A 20540-nucleotide genomic window follows, 5' to 3' on the forward strand; every position below is an offset into this window, starting at 1 on the left:
ACAATTCAGGGCTTTTTTTTTTCTTACACAATCATGTATGTTAAGGTAATTGAAGACACGACTAGATGGAAAAATGGATAACATCAAGTACTCACATTATTCATTTATCATGAATTTCAAGGACCCATGCAGCAGTATGTTTAAAGTTGAACACTTTTTTCATTTCCAGATACATTACTTCAACTCCAGGGAAGAGTCTTATTGAAATAATGACTGATCTCAATAAAACAGCATATGGCAATAATTTAATGGTAGTTGGCCAGCTCACAGCATCTTTGTTTACGTATGTGATTCAGCAATGTCCCAGTTGTCTGATGCTGTCTTCTTTGTCACGCGATGGTGTGGGAGTGATTGAAATGATTTGGCGTTGTACACCCACACTGTGTCAACACCCTCTCCCGCGCTGTGTTCTGGAACCCAATTGGGAAAGGGGAATCGGCAGGCGACCACCTTAGCAGAGCTTGGTAACTCGCTTTGCAGCTTCAGCTCCAATTTGTCCATCTGCAAACGTGATCACATTAGAGTGAAACTAGTAAAACTTTGTCAAGCAAATGTCATGCTCATTTTGTACTGGTGCCAGAACATACCATTTGAGGGACACCAAAAATAACAACATTGGAGTACTGTGCAAAGCTGACCTAGAAAAGAACAAATAAGAAACCATTATGACCATACCGGACATAATCATTTGTGATGATTTCTTCTCATATCACAATTGAAATACCAATTCGGATTGAAGATTTCAGGCCAACTGTTTTCATGTGGCAATCTATTTCAATCTGCTGGATACATATGGCATTATATTAATCAGAGCAGCCGGTTTACAGCGGTGTGACTTGCACATATTGTTGAAAACGTCATGCAATTCATCAAGATGAAGATCAGTCATCTATCATCCATTTAGCACAGTAGTCGTGATTGTTTTTGCAATTTTAAGCTCCAGTTTTACAAAAAACAAGTAGTTTAAATTTAAAACAAGCTCTTCCATGGCAGACAAGCTCTGATAGGATGTCACCACTAACCTTCCATAAGTCTGAGATGTGGAAGGAAGTGGAACGATGGACTCCATGTCTCCAGGCTTTGTAGCGGGAATACCACACCAGCCAGGGGTTCAACTCAAAACCTGATGCCAGAAATCCACGCTTTGCTGCGGCTATCACCTATGCAAAAGGCGTATACAATATACCAAGTACTGTACATGCAACTGCTGCAGCATTTTCTCATTGTTTGGGGATTCATTAAGTGTTTTTGTGCAACCATTATTAATTGATCAGGGCATTGATTCTGCAGGACCGAAAGGGACAGAATTAAATTAATAAATACGCCATGAAATATTTAATTAAAAACGTACATTGGTGCAGTTCATACTTTTTCCCCTACCACCCATAAATGGGATTTAAACAATACTGTACTTACTATTCTCCCATCTCCACTTCCAATGTCCACCAGGGTCCCAGACCTGGTTCGCAGTGCATTGAGGACATTCTCCACCTGTGTAGTGGTCGCGGGGACAAACGGGAGACAGATCTTTCTCAACGCAGGGGCCACAAACGGTGCAGCCCCAGCATAAAGGGCAACAAGCGAGCCTCCGACCAAACCCGTCACAATGAGACCCAGCCGACTTCGGCTTTTACTTTCGATTGATTGGCCTGCTGATTCCGTAAAAAGTTCCTCTTCAGACATGATGGGCTTTCGACCAAAGCATGATAACAACTCGAAACGCAATGAATAAAATAGTCTGACCCACGGTTAAAAGATACAAAAGTACAACCCTTATTATGGAAAGCAAACATTTTAAATTATTAGCTGCATTTTGACCTTTGCAGCGCTATAATAGGTCCGGCTTGGTTAGTCTTCCCTGCCGAAAGTTCCGTCCTAATTCGCATTGTCAAAAAATAAATAAATCCAGGAGCACATAAATATGTAGATATTAATTTATTTATTAAGTTGCAATACATAGATAATCAACCTTATTTGTCGTTAAAGAGAAAAAAATAGGATCTTTTGGATAAGATTCACACGAATTGACTTATATTTATATGCACAATCTGTACAGTGCATATATATATGTATATATATATATATATTCTTATTTTTTTATGGCGTGGGACCTTTTGAGATGCAATATTACAAGATAGAGTTTTACTCTCACTAGTCCAAAAGCTGAGGTTGCATGAAACGTTTTTACAGAGGTGAGTGAATGACATTTTTCGATATTAGAAATCATTAGATAATGTACGGTGGACAGTGTGGTCCAGCCCCGGCATGCCATGATGGATCTGATGGTGGTAAATATGGTGCCTGCTGGTTGTTGGTCCATCATAGACCATCAGATCGTCATCCTCTCTGTACCCATCTCCCCCATCCTGAGAATAGCTGTGCTTCATAACTAAGATGTTCCTGTGACTGGCTGGGGTCATCTGGCGGGAGAGCCGTGGTGACTGCTGGCTCACCATCCCTGGTGGTAGCTGTGGCACAAGTGCCCCACCGTCAGGATCAACAGTGGTCTCTCTCATGTTCAGATTGCTGCGGCTACCATGCATGCTTCCCTGCTGTGATCCACAGTGGTGGTCGCGAATGCATTTGGAGGAGGATCGACGAAGGTTGTGGGATTTCTCAAACTCCTCGCCCATTACTGGATCAGTCAAGTCACCTGAGGGGACGTGTTGTAAAGTGCAGAGCTCATAGTGAGGAGGCTCAATCCCTGGATGGAGGAAGGCAGGGTCAAAGTCATCCCTGTCGATAAAACAAACAAAAAGGAGAACACGTCTATTATGGAAAGTCAGATGGGTAAGTTACATTTTAAGAATTTTGTGGAATTAAAAAGTAGTGCCCAATATCCATATTGTGCTCGTCACCTGTTGTTGAGCAGCAGCGTTTGTTAGCACTCCTGCCTCACCTTGATTAATCTTACCAATTGATAAATTAGCATTTCCAAAGTAGAGCTTGGGTATGTCTGTGCAGTTTTTGTGTTGTCCAAAATCATGTAACTCAGATTTCATTATAAAATCATAGAGGAAAGAATTAACCTGCGGATGATGTACTTCTTGCGAGGCTGTTTAACCTGAATGATGACAGAGATGATGAGCAGGATGACAACCAGGCCACATGTCACAGCGATGATCGTGATGTTAGTATTATCCAGAGAGTCCAAAATGCTGGGTTTTCTATTCTCTAATGTCACAAGCGATACAGAATAGAATTATTTTCAATTCAGCAACAGACATGGAATGACATATTGATGATAGTTCAGTGTACCTTTACAGTGATTCTCATCCCATGGATACACACAATTCTGGATGCCATTGCAGACCAGGGTGTGGTTGATGCACATGTTGCTATGGCAGAAGAAAGTGTCTCCTTCACATGGAGCTGGATAGAAAAGGTACACAGTGGTCACATTGTGTAGTTGTTGTGCACACCTGTAATTTTAATAGTTTTCAATGTTGATGGTGTCCACTCACGCTCAAGAAAGGTTGTGAAGAGAATCTTAAATTTGCTTTTCCTGCTCCCTTCATCCGCCCACAGCCTTACCACGCCCAAAGAGGATGCAAGCATAACGTCGTTCGCAACCGTGGAGCAGAATTTATTCTTCAGGTACTCCACCGAACTGTTCCCATCATAAATGGCAACAAAGTTACGCTTGCATTCATTAGAGTTGTGCATCTCGTACTCCAGAAAGCGCATGTAGATCTGTGGATGAGAGGATGAAAATGAAAAAGGTTCGTCTATAGATGACAAAGGTGGCAAAACGAGAACGGTTCAGATATTTGTATTACCATTACCATTTTTAAACAAAGGTGTTTGTATTTGCATGTGTCAAAATATGAATGGGTTAATGAAAGACTGAATGCATTTTATTTTCTTTGAATATTAGTTTGACATATTTTTTTTCCAGCAAGACTGAGCCATAAATATGAATAAATAATTGGTGTAAACCTCACCCATACAGAAAATACAAATAAACCAGATTAGTATAGTATACAGACCCTAGCTCTTGGTGGGGCCCGGACATACCACCTGCAGTCCAATGCCTCAGTCGGGAGGGCCCGCTTCTCATTGGTTATCTGAGAAGAATCCACAAAGCCTTCTGGACCACTCAACTCAAAGTCACAAACTGTGAAGAATAGAATTAACAAATGATGTAGTATAAAACTCATTAATTTGAAAGTTATAACTCCAATTCTGATGACTTTTGTCATGTTTTACTAATGACACGTGATATGCATGTATTTTCATTGAAGCACACACATCTTGATGTTTCTAAAATATAATTTAAACAAGTCAATCTTAACATATTCAAATACCCACATGGCAATGGTGGCAATTCTCCCAAACCTTTGAATTCTGGGTCTAAAAGAACAAAAAGAAAGAGACATATAGAGAAAAGCTTCATTCTCAAATTATTGTATCTGAAAATTGACTATCGATTTTAAACCTCCCATCGTACTGTTGTGTAGCACTTCTTTGTGCTATGTTTTTGTCGATTCATCGATAAATTGTATTTTTTTGAAAAACATAATTTGATAAAATATTTATTTAATAATCGCGTAATTGTCAATCGATTCATTGTTGCTCTTCTACTACAAGCTATCATTTGCTTATTTTTTCACTTTTTGTCAGCATCAGTCTTAATTTTCGCGTTACGTATTCCGAATACAACCAGTAATCAAACACCTTATCAACAGCTAGCACCACATGTCACCGACTTGAACCATTGCAAATAGCAATACCCAAATTCGAGGCATAGTCAATGAATTTCATACTCATTCACAATTACTGTAAATATGTTTTAAAATTTGGTGACATTATTCATTTATTGTTTCCTACTCGCAAGTCAAAGGATGCAATCTGTAGTTAGTTATGGGGACATTTAATATATGTGACAACAGCTCTGATGACCATTCAGACATATTATATTCCTTTACATTTACATCAAGACTTATATAACCAGCTGCAAAACCACCATAACATCAGGTTGACCTCATTTAAAGTTCCCTGAAATCCTAACAACACATGCCTAGATATTGTGTCCTGAACCTTTGTGCTGATGAATCACTTGCTGGCTGGATTATAAATCCTGATTTACCATCTTAGGTTTTATTAATCCTCTCATGTGTCTTAGCCGTTTTTGCTTTAGGCTCTGACAGATTATTCACATTCAGACCAATCTATCGAAGTAGTATGTGTGTGTGTGTGTGTGTGTGTGTGTTGGGGGGGGGGGGAGTTATGCATCAATATAAACATAATGCATAGTATGCATTGCATACAATCTATGTAGCCAAATTTTTCCCTGCTGTTTTCAACTGTTTTCAATCTGCAAGTTTGAAATCCACAAGGATCACACAGTTGCATTTTGTTCATGAGAAAATATGATAAAAATATGGCAAAATATCAAAAGACGATAGTTACTCTGGGTTAACATTGATTTGACTTTTCTCAAGAGTTATATAGACAGTTTAATGTTTTTATTTAGTTTATTCTAAGGTTCCATTTAAGTTAAACATTTATTTCCATTGAGGCATTCAGGAGAAATTATCTCTAATGGGTAAAATTAGACAAACAAGTGCTTGGCATGCAAGACAAGTTCAATTTTATAAAAACAGATGGGAAACCAAATCTCCTTATCTACCAATAATATCTTCTTAAAGGGGTAGTTACTCATTCTGTGTAATTAATGCTTCGCCGGATGCACATAAAATAAGGAAGGGCATATTCTCACCGGAAAAAAAAAGAAGTTAGACAAACAGAAGGAGGCAGATTAATCTTTGTTTGTCGTCATTGGTGGTGGCCTATAAAATCTGTTAATAAACATTCAGCCTTGGTCCAGCTTAAGCTGCTGCTACAGCTCAATGCTGACAAGCTGTATTCCCCTGAAGACAAGCTTTCATTAACTACTCTGTGTGTGTGTGTGTGTGTGTGTGTGTGTGTGCGTGCGTGCGTGCATGTATACCCTTGTCGCCAACTGCAATTTTCTTCTGACTTTCTAACACAATATTTAAAGGAGGTTGTTTTTGATTGCAGATTAAAATTCTAATAAACAATAACTCACAGTATTGAAAGTTGCTAAAATTCCACCATAATATCAGAGACCAAAAAATTTAACTGTTTAATTATTTCCATGTCTGCAGGCTGGTTTTGTGATGTTAAAACAAAGGTTGGCCTCTTTTTAATTTTGTGTCAAACTCACAGAGAGTTAACTGACTGATTGGATACCAAGAAAATAATTTAACATGACCCGCCTTGTGTGAAGTTGTACCGGGCTGAGAACCCGATAGCCTCCAGCTCTCCATCAGCCACAAACTTGATGTACAGGTACCTCCCACTGGAGCGCACATACATGGGGCTCTCCTGTCCACAATAGCGTCCAATGATGGACGAGAAACCAAAAGGTCCATCGCGGACCTCGATGTGATCAAATTTACAATCCCATGATGGCTCGATGGAATACTTTTCATCAAAAAACAAATCGATGCACTGGCGGGGAGAAGCTGGAGTAGAAAGCAATTTAGTTATGAATGATAGAAGAATTTATGTGAAAAAATAGCCTCACCTTCAATAATGTAGACACATTCCCTCTCGGGTGGGTATTTCTCAGGGTAGTTGGGTGAGGTGAAATAGCCTCCCGCAGGTTCCTTCACCCAAGCCCCACACTGCCCGGATGGTGTCACACCTGAGTTGTTGGTCACTAGTTAACAATGGCACAATGGTTGAGTTAAAGCTACCAACAGTCTCAACAAGTTTGGATCCTGACATTCATTAACATTTTCCACGTGCACTTAAACTAGATACATTCGCATAACCACACATCACAATACATGGAATTTCCAAGTGTGTCACTGACTTAAAAAAAAAAAGCAACATTTTCTCCAATGTGACATTGTTGTGCATTCTAAATGTGTCGATTTTTTTTTTGTCCTTAACAATTTCATAATCAATTCAAGTTTTAGGAGTCGCTCTGATGTACATAAAATGTAGTAAAATGTGAGGTCATAATTTGTTTTTTATAAATGTATTTATGTGTTTTACTCACTGTATTTGAATAAAGAAAAAAATTAACACCCACTAGAATTGCAAAACAATTATAAATGGTCTATGAAAAGCATTGTGTTAGTTTTAGTTATGAAAAGACATACCTTGAGTTTTTGCTTTAGTTGCTGTAGCACCTGACAACTCAGGTGTGATCAAATCTGTTGCAAAAACTGATGGAAGATAAAGTTAAAACCAATTAAAAAAGAATTTAAAAACATAAATAAAACACATTAAGTATAGAGCAGTATTTAAAAAATATTTGAGGAAAAAAAACAGATTTAAGTTTGTGTGAAAAACATGTCATAACAATACTCACCAATGTAGAACAAAAGTCGGAAAACCATTTTGTTCCCCTGTACTTCTAACACTCACGAGTATATCCATCAATTGTCACGTCCTGTTAAAAAACTTCTGCACATGCTGCAAATTGTTCTCCAGATGGGTCAAATCTGACCACAAAATAGCTTGCCATCATTGCTCCCAGAGCTCAAGGATTAAACCCCCTGGCAATTACTAACCTTCCCATGTTTTTGCTCCACCGTTATTCTATAAATCCTCTTAGAGGAAACAGACAGAACTGGATCGGTCAAGGCATGTGACCGTCCATCCGTCTATCACTCTCACATTGAATGTTAAAAGTTAAAGTTAAAGTCCCAATGATGGTCACACACACATCTGGGTGTGGTGAAATTTGTCCTCTGCATTTAACTCATCCCCGTGTGATTTTGATCCATCCCCTGGGGGAGAGGGGAGCAGTGAGCAGCAGCGGTGCCGCGCTCGGGAATCATTTGGTGATCTAACCCCCCAATTCCAACCCTTAATGCTGAGTGCCAAGCAGGGAGGCAATGGGTCCCATTTTTATAGTCTTTTGTATGACCCGGCCAGGGTCTGAACCCAGAACCTTCCAGTCTCAGGGTGGACACTCTACCACCAGGCCGCTGAGCTGAGATGTTGAACCACTTGTCTGCATTCTTAAAACATGATTTACAACAAAACAACTAAATCTGGAATGGGGGGGTGATATTCCTTAAAAAAAAAAGAAAGAAAAAAAAGTAAAATCTATTTGGAAATATTGTTGCTGTCCTGAGGGTGGCGACAAAGTACCTTTCAAATCTGAAGTGAGTTAATGAGTGCTATTTCTCCTGATCTACTCTGTTGTTTAAGAATAATTTGTTATTTTTGTTTTGTTTTGTTTTGTTTTGTTTTGTTTTGTTTTGTTTTGTTTTGTTTTGTTTTGTTTTGTTTTGTTTTGTTTTGTTTTGTTTTGTTTTGTTTTGTTTTGTTTTGTTTTGTTTTGTTTTGTTTTGTTTTGTTTTGTTTTGTTTTGGTTTGGTTTGGTTTGGTTTGGTTTGGTTTGGTTTGGTTTGGTTTGGTTTGGTTTGGTTTGGTTTGGTTTGGTTTGGTTTGGTTTGGTTTGGTTTGGTTTGGTTTGGTTTGGTTTGGTTTGGTTTTGTAGTAATTCACGTTTTACTGTGGATTATCCACCGCATACTGCGTTAGTTTTTTTTCTTCTTTTTTTTCTTCTATATTTCTGACATTATCATTGGTACATTATTTCCTTAAGGAATAATAATCACAGTCGTCTGTGTAGTAGTGGCAAACGGTGTGACGTCACACAAAACTGATTCAAATTCACAAATCAAATCTCTAGGTCCCGTGAGCATGCGCATGTGTGTGAGTTGTAGCCTACTTGTGGGTGGTCACGCGCGCTGGGCAGGGGGCCAAGCGAGTTGCGGGGGGGAGTGGCCCACTATGATGATGGTTGCTAAGGGCAAACTTGGCATATAAGTGCAAAATGAGCGGTGGTCTCATGCAGCCAGCACTATACTGGGTGAGATGAGGAATTCAACAGGTACCTATAGATATTTCTGAGTCTGAGCGTGGAGGTGGCATACAATATGAAAAGCATTACCTGCTTGCTTGAGATGGACAACTCGCTGGATTACAGAAAATAGTCCATCATCATTTGGAATCTGTGAGATATTGGAAATTGACTGATTTAAAAGGTAAACATGCTTTTTCTTTATTCATCGGATCTTTACGTACAATTTAATGTGTGTCATATAAGTCAAAGGTGCGGATGTTACTGTGACCACATGCAATACAGTAAGTTCCTCATAGCCTATAAATCTGGCCTTGTGGTCTAATATTACGTGTGAAAACGTACAGTGGTCCTACTGTGAGTAGTGATGCTGTGACCTGCTGATGCACTTGAAGCCCTTCAGAGCTGGAACAGCCTCACAGTTTGAAGTGAACTTTTCTCGACTGTGATACTCTCTCCATGAGAGAAGATTCAAGGTGAACTTCAACTACTGGCAAACTTGGCAACTGAACACCATTTAAATCGCATAAAATCTTTTCAAAAGCAGAATCAAAGTACCGTATTTTCCGCACTATTAGGCGCACTTAAAAACTTCAAATTCACTCAAAAAAAACAGTGCGCCTTATAATGCAGAGGACCTCATATATAGATCAATTGATGAATTTGTTGATCCATACTGGTTGTACACAGCGCTCTGCCAAAATGTTTCAGTACGTTTTAGTACAACTCGTAAATTACAAGGTCGCATTGCTTCCCAGCCCTTCATATCCAAAGATGTATAGTACGGTCAGAAAAGTATTTAGTGTAATTTATTTCCAACTGTGCTTTCAATCTGCAGTAGTCTTGCTTGTTTTCTTTTTACAGACAAGCAACAGTATTGTTTCTTCAGCAGCAGTGTTTTCCACAACATGAAGAAGCTTCTTCCGTTTCCTGAGTGGTTTCGGGCAGCAAGCCTGTGCTTATGTTTGGCCCACACTGTCACATCCGCGGTCCTAACCAACTCCACAGGACTGGAGTCCATCTTGGATAAGTACAAGGAGGAAGAGTGGTGGAAAGCCAGAACGAGAGGGAAGAGGGCCATCAGCGAGGGGGACATGCACCTCATCCTGGATCTGCACAACAAGTTGCGTGGTCAGGTCCACCCGCCAGCCTCCAACATGGAGTACATGGTAAATTCTTACACTATCACCCTAATTGTAGCAGTCATTTGCAATTGCCTGTGATCCTTTGTATTTCTTTGCAGCAGTGATTTGAAACCAGTTTTCGAATACGTGTAGGATAAGGTCATAAACCCATCAACAAATTTTATATATATTTTTTTTTAAAATCACAGCAAGATGCAAGTAAAGTTTCCTAAATCCTTTTTACTACTACGACCACTACTAGTATTTTTTATAATAATAATAATAATATTATAAAACTATTAATAGTAGTGAATAATAATATGCAATATAGTAATAGTAGCTTTGCAATTGCTAATATTTAAGTATTAAAAACAAGTTCCAGCAACAAGAGAATATTTTTCAGAAACGTCATAGCTATAAATTACACACCGCTTTGCAAAATGAGAATGTCTCTGCACAATTACCGTATTACCCCAACACCCGTATAAATTGTTGCTGGTAAAAGTGTAGTGCAATTCAACCTCATTGACTTTCACACTCTCCTCCTCACTCCCCATCCATCCCAGTCCACTCCAAACCCTTGGGTGCCAATGTTATCTTTTATTTGATCCGTCATGCATCTCATTTGGGGTGCCAGAGCGGTGAATCTATTTCAAGTCAGTCAAACCTTACCCTTTGAAGCATGGACCGTGTTAGTTTAAATCTATGTTATGTACACCAATCCACTGTTTCTTTAGTGCGGGATACTATTACTGGTGATAATGATGTGGTTGGGAAGGGAACTGCATGGCCCAAGTTCTTGGTTTTCAGGCTGCAGGATTCCAACCTGGCTTGTTCTCAACGCAACATTTTTAAGGACGGAGTGTATTGAAACGGTCCGTCGGATGGATTGAGACTTCACTTGACCCGAATAGGGACGATGAAAGTAGCAGATGAACGGACAGAAGAAAAAACACATCCGGCCATCCTCAGTCTGTCCTTTATTTAAACTTTCTCATGCCTCGTCCTTCGTCTGCAAAATAGGCGTCTGTCCAGACCGTTACCTCGCTGGGATGGAATGCCCGCCTCTGAAAACTGCAAATTACATTTGAACCTAAAACAAATACTCCCTTGTTCCAATTTTTTTCATCTATTCCTGGAACAAAACGTAAAAAAAAGCTCTGACTAACTAGCACAAAACTGCAAGATGATAGAGTTGTGACACTTGCGTGCTTTTCATCCCAGCTGTCTTAATAGGAGAGCCCGAGTTTTGACTATATAGTGTTAAAATTGCAAGACTCGTGTGTAGTTACAGTACATCACTGTAAGGAGCCGACGAAGGTTTTAGATCAATGTTAGCTCTTTCTGTTAATAAATGTACAATATAGTATATTGATAGGATTAATGATAAAATATTTCCTGGAAAAAAAAATTCAGCTGGATGTTCATTTCATTTAGATTTAGTATGACCTTTCAATTCTATGAATATGTATTATTGACTGATCTTAACTTGTTGACTCAATTTAGCCTAAATCCTGAACTTGTAAATATTGTTTGGTTTATCTTGCATTAAATTCAGATTACCGTATTTTCCGCACTACAAGGCGCACCGGATTATAAAGTGCACCTTCAATGAATGGATCATTTAAAAACTTCGTCCATATATAAAGCGCACTGGATTATAAGGCGCATAGAATAAATAACTCAACGTTGCTCATACGTTAATGCAATCACAATATAGTAACACTCGAAATAGTGAAAACAATAACAATATATCAATAACTCAAGATTGCTCAAACGTTAATATCACACAACACACAAAATAAACACGTAAAGCTTACTTTAATAAATTAGTCCTCATCCACAAATCCATATTGGTCCGTATATAAGGTGCACTGGATTACAAAACGCACTGTCGGTTTTTGAGAAAATTGAAGGTTTTTAGGTGCGCTTTATAGTGCGGAAAATACGGTACTCACTATTCACGTGACTTTAATGTTTGTGTTTACCAGTCGTGGGATTACGAGTTAGAGAGAAGCGCCGAGCACTGGGCCCATACCTGCCAATGGGAGCATGGACCAAGCCACATGTTGACTCAAATAGGCCAGAACCTTGGCGCACACTGGGGCAGGTTTGTACTGTATACCAATCCAACAAAAGAACTAGAAAATGTCGGCAGAACATGCTCATCCATCAATCCATTTACATAGAGATGACTAGTAGAGTAGAAACGCAGGCTATTTCATCACACATTGGGCGATTGCCTAACCTTTGGTATGGTTCCAATGTCAATGTTAATTTTCCCCTTCAAAATGTAATTTCATTCTCTCTGTCCTCATTTTTTTCCATTCATTCATCCATCACACATAAAAAAAACAATTGGAATCCCAAATTCATCCAGCTCAGCTACTGTATTTTCCGGACTATAAGGCGCACCGGACTATAAGGCACACCTTCAATGAATGGCCCATTTTAAAACTTTGTCCTTATACAAGGCGCACCGGACTATAAGGCGCACCATTAATGCATCATTTTATCTTTTTTATGTCAACTTCAGACGCAACAAATTACTTTATAATCACAAAATAATGATCCATAGTCTTTTTGATTCATGATTCATAGTCTTCAACGGGCCACTTATGATTGATTTCATGACACAATGCTTCAGGCCAGTTTAAATTTAAGAATTTGGTCCATATATAAGGCCCACCGGAGTATAAGGCGCACTGTTGGCTTTTGAGAAAATTTTAGGTTTTTAGGTGCGCCTTATAGTCCAGAAAATACGGTACTTAATATACGTCAATGTATTTTTTTCATTGATATGATTTTTCATATGATTTGATTTTTTTTCATTGATATGATTTTTCATATGATTTGATGTAAAGGCATTATAAAACTTTCTGCATCTCTTCAGGGATCGTCCTCCCACCTACCATGTGCAGGCCTGGTATGATGAAGTCAGATACTACAGCTATCCTTACTCCCAGGAGTGTAACCCACACTGCCCTTTTAGATGTTCAGGACCTGTTTGCACTCACTACACTCAGGTAATGGCAGCCTGTCACATTTACATGCCTGTCAGACTAAATTATGTCCTCAGCACAACTCTTTGCATTATAAATCCAATCTAAATTGAAGAATGGTCACAATAACTATGGGTGACTAATGTGTGTCCATAATTCCCTACAAAATGCTTACTTAAAAAAAACAAAATATGGGCGTATATAATTCACAAACATGATTTACTTAGCCTTGTTTTGACTGTGTTTGTGTGAGGTCTCGTGTGTTTTCTTCCAAATTTCTCTGTACTCTCTAATTTAGCGAGGCTCCTCTCAACCCGAGAAACCTTTTTGCAGCGCAAAAAAAGGAGAAAAATGTTGGATTCACCGGTTAGCTACTCAAGGGCTTTTGTTTGTTTTGGCTGTCTAAATGTCTTTTCAGCTTAAATGCTGCTGGAGCTATACTGGGAATCTAAACAAAACAGGAGACTGTGCTACTCATCAGAGTTCCGAAATGCTGTGCATATGTGAAATATTCAGAAATTAGACCCATATGTGACGAGATCCATTGGATGCCCTTTTTGTGTTCCATAAAGTATTTTTTAGTTAACCTCAGAGCAAGCATATGCGCGGTGTCCGACAATAGCATTGAATATTTAATACAAGCCAAACATTTGCTTTGTTTGTATGTGTTTTCTTTTCTAGTTGGTGTGGGCCACAAGCAATCGTATTGGGTGTGCCATCAACGTGTGCTACAACATGAACGTGTGGGGAATGATCTGGGCTAAAGCTGTTTACCTGGTCTGCAACTACTCACCACCGTAGGTTTTTTTATTCTTAAAAACAAACGCATCCTGATTCTTGTGCCGGTGCAAGCCACGTTTGCTAGATTCTGTTGAAAGTCGACTTAACTTTACACCTGCTGGTGTAGGAAGTGTAATGAGATTTGGGTGAATTTTATCAGACCCCAGGCTGATCAATTCTGCGGTCTGCAGTAGTGTGTAGTGGATGGCATTGGATTTCATTCATAAATATGACAACGCCATGCATCAGATCCTCCAAGTCATCACTTCATGCCTTGTTGCTATTATTATTGTCTTTGGAGTATTGTTAAAATTATACTAAGCTTTAGACCGCACCTCACTTTAGATTTGCATGAAAATGGAGCTCAAGATTTAACTTAATGAAAAAATTCTTAGAAATGATTGTGCATCACATTTTATCTGTATATGCACTCAAATAAAATATAATTTTATTTTATTATTTTTTTAGTGGAAACTGGTGGGGTCATGCACCTTACAAGTATGGTGCTCCATGCTCTGCTTGTCCAGCCAGTTATGCTGGAGGATGCAGGGACAATCTGTGCTACAAAGGTGGGTAGCATGTCAAGGGGTGTAAATCTTTACAAATTTAGATACTGTATGGGAATTAATGAAGTTAATTTACTCAAAAACCTGATTAAATACAATCAAATATGACTATTCAGATTTTCTATAATTAATAAAACATTGTAAAATTCCTTTAATTTGTACAACCCTAGTTCTCGAATAAAGTCTTCTGTAACTATGGATGAACATCTAAATAGAAGAAAACCACATAACATGCCAACTCTGTTTTCAGATGGAGGTGTTGACAGGCGTCCTGCTCCAGAAACCGAGGAGACCAACTACATTGAACCAGAGCCAGATACAGTGAGAGAGAGGGAGGTCGAATCCAGGGCCCAAAATCCAAGCCCCTCGCAAGGCTCTGAGGACTTGGCCAGAAACCAGGTCATAAGCACCGAGCAGATGTGTAAGCAAATGTGACTGAGAGACAAAATTATGAGACCTTTCCAACAGGTCTTACAGTCTAATGGTAACTTGCGGTCACATGTTCTTACAGGCCAACAAATGGAGTGTGACACAAAGTTGAGAGATCGGTGCAAAGGAACAACATGTAACAGGTATAAGCATATAAATCTGCAACTAATTAACCGCTGTCTACACTCAAGAGTCAAAAACTACCGTAATTTTCGGACTATAAGTCGCACCGGAGTATAAGTCGCACCAGCCATAAAATGCCCAAAAAAGTGAAAAAAAACATATATGTATATAAGTCGCTCCTGAGTAGAAGTCGCCCCCCCACCCAAACTATGAAAAATAACGCGACTTATAGTCCGAAAATTACGGTAACTATTGTTTGATCCTATCCATAGATATGAGTGTCCACCTGGCTGCTTTGACAGGCACGGGAAAGTAGTTGGGACTACGTCTTATGACATGGTAAATGATTCCCATAATTGCGTTGGAGGTCATTTTCAATGTTGTAATGTTTGTTTTGTAAACAACCTCAGCAATCCAGTGTGTGTGGAGCTGCATTGCACGCCGGTGTTATCGACAATGATGGAGGATGGCTGGACGTGACCAGACTTGGGCGAAAACAACAATTCATGAAATCATACAAGAATGGTATTCAATCAATAGGGTATGATTCTCTCTATTACTCAGCAAAAGCAATTTTTCTGTGGTATTGTCATGCAATCCTTGACGTTTTCTTTGCTGTCACAGAAAGAACAGAAGTGCAAATTCCTTTAAAGTACAGTCTGTGCCTGGTAGGAACCACTTGATCACATGTTCTGTAGAAAATATGGTTCTCTATAACAATTTTTTTTTTCTCTCTTTCAGTCAAGGCTGTTGCATGTGACACCACCGTGGCACTGTTCTGTCCCTTTAAGAAACCTGTGCGACACTGTCCAAGGTACCCAACCTGATTTCTTGTTTACTTTGTAGTCAAAATGATAAAACAGGTAGATAGAAAAATCTTCTGCTAATTTTAAAAAGCTGCCACTTGATCTCTGTATGAATGTTGGCGTTTTCTTTAGGTTGTATTGTCCCAAGAATTGTCTACATGAGAGCCAGGCCAGAGTTATTGGGAGTAAATATTACGCTGACGTAAGTTCTTAACCTCTTCTTACTATTAATAGGGGCTTTATTTAAACACACTCTGAAGCTGGTCAATGTTTTATTTATTGGGAGTAAATATTACGCTGACGTAGGTTCTTAACCTCTTCTTGCTGTTAATAGGGGCTTTATTTAAACACACTCTGAAGCTGGTCAATCGTTTATTTATTTTGATTAAAAAAAAAAAAATCAAGAGGAAATGATGTAAATGGAAATAGACATAGAGTGCTTCAACATAATGCTTCATCCAATGAGGCCCATAGGGAATAGAATGATGATGCCTTGATTTAAATGGGTTTCCCTTATCTCTTTAGAAATCAAGTATCTGCAGAGCAGCCCTTCATGCTGGTGTAATCCAGAACGAATCTGGAGGTTACATTGATGTGATGCCAATGGACCGCAGGAGGCAGTACAGCGGCACGTCCCAAAATGGCATCACCTCAGAAAGGTATAAACAGAAATACCCCCATCAGACCATGCTGCTGTTTCTGGCATTTGATATTTGAATTGAAAGCAGTGATTCAGTCGTCAAATAATCTATCATCCCGTTTTTTTTTTTTTTTGCAGTTTACTTAATCCGACGGGAGGAAAATCCTTCAGAGTGTTTGCTGTTATCTGAAGAATAAAACATATCCAAGGACATACTCAAAACTTTGAAGATATCATCCAGCTTTCCTCCAGAAAAAAAAAATCATCACGTTCTTCTGCTGTTGATGCGAAAGGTGGCTTAACTACACTGTAATGAACTGAACTGAATCTAAATGTTTTCATTAATAGCTTGGCAAGAGGTGCATAAATGACCCCGTGAGTACGTCAGTCAGGCATAAAGAAAACATACTTAAGAAAGCCACCCGCAGTTTTGCAGCCAGAAGCTTCATGCTGTGAGGTGACAGTACAGTGCACTGCCTCACCATACTGCCCACACAGTTCCTTAAAATCTACTTTAATTTTCAAGGCTAAAACCGACTCCAGCACTTCAAAGACCTGCTGTACCTCACTGTGAAAGCTAAGTTGTGATTGGACCGTTTCCTAAGAGGAGGGATTTAGCAAGTTCATTTTTAGGGAGAAAATCTCCCACAAAGCAGTATACTGTATTAGCTACTGACAATTTTCATTGCATACATTGGAAGTTTGTTAAACCTGCAGTTCAAGTTAAAGTACATAAATATACAAGACTTAAAGCAGTAGTAATTCTTGGTTTCGGAGGCAACAGACTTCATGTTCACTATTCATTTGTCTTGACAATATGCCAAATTGCTGTAATACTGGAAGTATTATAGCTATAAAACAGAAAGTATGAGATATCATCTGTATATGTTTGTACAGACTGCATCAAAATGTTGTAAATACTAAGGAAACTTTAACCCTGTGTGCATTCATCGATCATTTTTCTAAATCTCAGTAACCTTTTAAGAAAAGGAAAACAGCAACACACACGCATATTTAATGCTTATATTTTATCATCATAATATATAGTATATGAATATTCAAAACTTTGTCAATAATGTCAGCTTTTATTTTTTGGGAAAAAAAATATATATATATTATATATACATATATATATATATATATATATATGGACCCCTGGCTGGCCAGGTATGTGTATGACAGAGTTGAAAAAAATATGTCCAATAAAGAGATATAGAAAATATCAAATGCATGTGTATGTTTTTCTGGTGCATCATGTCCGCAATGTTGCTCTGTTGCGATGCTATTGGTTCTCAGTCCAAGCCATATTTTATGAAAATGAAATATAAAACAAAAAACAATTTATAAGTATTTGTACTTATATTATTACATTTTATTTATTAAATGTATGTAAGGTTATGCTAACATTTGCATGAGTGTTTTTAACTTCTAACACTGAGATGATAAATATTGAAATATGTTGTGGGGGTGGGATTTTACATATATATATATAAATGTATGTACTATGTATGTATGTAGTATGTGTGTGTGTGTTTGTGTGTGTGTATGTAATGGGAAATGACCCCTTACCCAAATATGCTGTATATCACATAAGCAATCAAAGGTCTTCAGCCAAATTTCATCCAGAAGAAAGTGTCAGAATTCACAAGTGTGCTGCAGAGGTGGCCATTGGTACAAATACAAGATTCTTGAAAACAACAGCGGGTAGCACGTCTGCCTCACAATTAGAAGGGTGCGGGTTTGATTCCACCTCCGGCCCTCCCTGTGTGGAGTTTGCATGTTCTCCCCGGGCCTGCGTGGGTTTTCTCCGGGCACTCCGGTTTCCTCCCCAAAACATGCTTGGTAGGCCGATTGAAGACTCCAAATTGTCCCTAGGTGTGAGTGAGAGTGCAAATGGTTGTTTGTCTCTGTGTGCCCTGCGATTGGCTGGCAACCGGTTCAAGGTGTCCCTCTAAGTTATGAAACAGTAAGTCACTCATCATGACAGTCAAACATAAATATGTGGAATCTCAGCAAAACAAGCAGGACATCAATTAAGCAAACTTCATTAATTTGTTTATTCTCAGAACACTTGAAGCGCAAAACAAAACATTTATTTTTATTTAATTTGTATTTTTAGCTTATCAAAGTAACTATTTTGTGTTAAAAAATAACACAACATAAGTTATTTATCAGTATCACAAACAGATTGAAAGTAGAAAGAGTTTTTGTGTGATTTTGTTTGATTGACTGCCACCCAAGGGAAAACCTCCCCTCACTTGCATGAGTTTGGGGAATTCAGCTCCTTGACCTTGATGTGTTTGAACTTGGCACAACATAACCTGACATGGCTGTAAGGGCTCCAAATGAGTTTGCGAACCGCACTACTCAGCAAAACGCCACATATATTGAATACGTCAGTCAATCTGTGCCAGGGCCAAAACCTTCAAAATACTTGACCTCAAACCAAACGTAACTATATTTTATAATCACAGCTTTACCTGTCATGTCATGTCATGATCCCTTAAAAATTGGTAGTTACTGGTGTGGAGCGCTCAACCCGCAAGATTTAAATGCATTGGAATCTAAAGGGTCTTTTCATAGAATTTGAATTTATAGTCCTGGCTGTTATTTTGTGTCGGTTTAACAACACACTCCTGTGTTGCCACTTATAGTTATAAAACCTTTTTGATTGTGTGTGTCAGGGCAACATAGTAATTAGGGCGGGTGATGAGATATGTTTCGATATTCGAGCACAGCTGGACATGCCACACCAAAGGGCGTTTGTGTGTGTGTGTGCACTTTTGTTGATGAATGCGTACTTCTGCATGTGTCTGGCGTGTAAGGCACTTTCTAAATATGACTATGGTACGATCTCACGCTATTAAACTGGCTTCTTGGGTGGACACACACCATGCACACGGGTTGTGTGTGTGTGTGTTTTACGTGAGTAGTATAGCATGTGGTTCAGGCCACTCGTACCATAGATTTGGACAATGTTTTTTTTTTTTTACCCAGTTAGCAGCTGTGTTTACTTTGTGAAACACGGTAATTATTTTCCACAGCTTGGTTTTCGCTCAGATTAGATTTATTTATAACCATTTCAGTTTACTTTCTTATGGTCCTTTTGACCACACACGCATACCTATTTTATATATACTGTATATATATATATATGAGAGAGAAACAGAGCGAGAGAGAGAGACGGAGAGACATTGTTTGTCCATGCAAGGGGGCTGCCCTTACGTACGTCAGGATTATTGTAAAACCTCCATTGTAGTTTTTTTTTTTTTTTTTAATTTACTTCACAGTTTTGCACAATTGTAGGTCTTTTGCACTTCTTAAATTTCTTTGCTAATGCAGCCTTAACCCATGAGATACACTACAAAAATCAATAAAGATTTCCAACAGGAATGTCAAGTTCTGGGATGTATAATTTTTTACAAGTGCTCCCTTTGTATTTTTAATTTATTTTATTTATTTTATGTATTTGTACTTTATTTTAATTCATCAAATGACATCATCTAATTACAGATTTTGAATGCATATGCCTTATCTAGCCAAATGAATTCAGCAACACTCTATAGTCTATACCTCCCATGTTCTAAAGACACATTCACACTCATAGTGATCCAAACATCCATTCATGAGTTGGCAAATCTCCTGTAGTGCTGTTTTGTCGGTAACCTTATGCAGAGCACCGGTGGCAGCAGAGTGTGGCAGAGGGTCACTTCATCCCACAGACTCATACATTTCACAAACTCTCTCCTTACCCTCCACCTTCTCCTCTTGGCCCATTCATTGTAGAATCGCCATCAGAATTTTCCACATTTGCTAAAAATAGAAAGCAGACGCCGAGCCAAGCAGTCTTTGGTGCCCTTCAGTCGCTGCTGAATATAAACTCCAATTAGGAGACTACAGTGCATTGTATAAAACATGGGATTCATTGTTCTTATTCAAAGGCCACTTTTGACGCATAAACTGAATTGACGTACAAAGGAACGAAGGCTATGGTGGAACAGCTCAACTCTTTAGTTGGATTCCTAGGTAAACACATAAAAAGATAAACATAAAAACAAATGTTCTTGCCATAGTATTGCGGTGGCACAGCACAGTGAGGGTATTTGTAATTTATCCAGTTTGATAACACAAGATACTAGCCAAACCGAAGCCCCACTGTGTGTTTGTGCAGCTATCTGGTTTTGGAAGAGGAGTCTGTAAACAGGTAAGAATTCTA

General features: G+C 38.7%; 3 protein-coding genes across 5 annotated transcripts; 1 reads left to right on the top strand and 2 right to left on the bottom strand.

Moving 5' to 3' along the window:
• Window positions 1-223: 223 nt before the first annotated feature.
• On the bottom strand, window positions 224-1853 carry atpsckmt (fATP synthase c subunit lysine N-methyltransferase). Of its 3 annotated transcripts, none has more exons than XM_061295384.1 (5): window positions 1417-1853; window positions 1023-1160; window positions 725-779; window positions 588-638; window positions 224-501 (listed from the first exon to the last, which is right to left on the bottom strand). In XM_061295384.1, exons 1-5 carry the CDS (start codon window positions 1681-1683, stop codon window positions 452-454), a joined length of 561 nt encoding a protein of 186 aa, XP_061151368.1. In that variant the 5' UTR covers window positions 1684-1853; the 3' UTR covers window positions 224-451. The 3 variants fall into 3 exon arrangements, with proteins under 3 accessions (XP_061151368.1, XP_061151367.1, XP_061151366.1); XM_061295383.1 differs by having other exon boundaries at window positions 725-782; XM_061295382.1 differs by lacking the exon at window positions 725-779.
• Window positions 1854-2118: 265 nt separating this feature from the next.
• On the bottom strand, window positions 2119-7376 carry LOC133165827 (neuropilin and tolloid-like protein 1). The gene is made up of 10 exons (XM_061295722.1): window positions 7349-7376; window positions 7137-7202; window positions 6554-6688; window positions 6243-6491; window positions 4312-4353; window positions 3990-4117; window positions 3465-3693; window positions 3259-3372; window positions 3030-3174; window positions 2119-2736 (listed from the first exon to the last, which is right to left on the bottom strand). The coding sequence occupies exons 1-10, from the start codon at window positions 7374-7376 to the stop codon at window positions 2217-2219; spliced, it is 1656 nt and encodes a 551-aa protein (XP_061151706.1). The 3' UTR covers window positions 2119-2216.
• Window positions 7377-8840: 1464 nt separating this feature from the next.
• On the top strand, window positions 8841-17522 carry LOC133165692 (cysteine-rich secretory protein LCCL domain-containing 1-like). Its single transcript, XM_061295530.1, has 15 exons — window positions 8841-9038; window positions 9719-10023; window positions 11970-12088; window positions 12872-13004; window positions 13662-13777; window positions 14229-14329; window positions 14577-14747; window positions 14838-14898; window positions 15151-15217; window positions 15289-15419; window positions 15503-15546; window positions 15620-15692; window positions 15817-15886; window positions 16210-16343; window positions 16463-17522. The coding sequence occupies exons 2-15, from the start codon at window positions 9763-9765 to the stop codon at window positions 16512-16514; spliced, it is 1533 nt and encodes a 510-aa protein (XP_061151514.1). The 5' UTR covers window positions 8841-9038; window positions 9719-9762; the 3' UTR covers window positions 16515-17522.
• The last annotated feature ends 3018 nt before the right edge of the window (window positions 17523-20540 follow it).

Source organism: Syngnathus typhle, linkage group LG13 (assembly GCF_033458585.1).
Source record: "Syngnathus typhle isolate RoL2023-S1 ecotype Sweden linkage group LG13, RoL_Styp_1.0, whole genome shotgun sequence".
NCBI classification, from domain to species: domain Eukaryota; kingdom Metazoa; phylum Chordata; class Actinopteri; order Syngnathiformes; family Syngnathidae; genus Syngnathus; species Syngnathus typhle.

Coding starts and splice junctions, on each gene's coding strand:
- LOC133165827 (XM_061295722.1), bottom strand. CDS start 7,376: ATGGTTTTCCGACTTTTGTTCTACATTG. Junction 4,118..4,311: donor AGAATTGCCACCATTGCCAT/GTGGGTATTTGA, acceptor TATTCTTCACAG/TTTGTGACTTTGAGTTGAGT. Junction 3,694..3,989: donor GGGCCCCACCAAGAGCTAGG/GTCTGTATACTA, acceptor TCTCATCCACAG/ATCTACATGCGCTTTCTGGA.
- atpsckmt (XM_061295382.1), bottom strand. CDS start 1,683: ATGTCTGAAGAGGAACTTTTTACGGAATCAGCAGGCCAATCAATCGAA. Junction 1,161..1,416: donor GAAGTGGAGATGGGAGAATA/GTAAGTACAGTA, acceptor CCTTTTGCATAG/GTGATAGCCGCAGCAAAGCG. Junction 502..587: donor TTTTTGGTGTCCCTCAAATG/GTATGTTCTGGC, acceptor TCACGTTTGCAG/ATGGACAAATTGGAGCTGAA.
- LOC133165692 (XM_061295530.1), top strand. CDS start 9,763: ATGAAGAAGCTTCTTCCGTTTCCTGAGTGGTTTCGGGCAGCAAGCCTG. Junction 13,778..14,228: donor GTCTGCAACTACTCACCACC/GTAGGTTTTTTT, acceptor TTATTTTTTTAG/TGGAAACTGGTGGGGTCATG. Junction 15,547..15,619: donor TAAAGTACAGTCTGTGCCTG/GTAGGAACCACT, acceptor TCTCTCTTTCAG/TCAAGGCTGTTGCATGTGAC.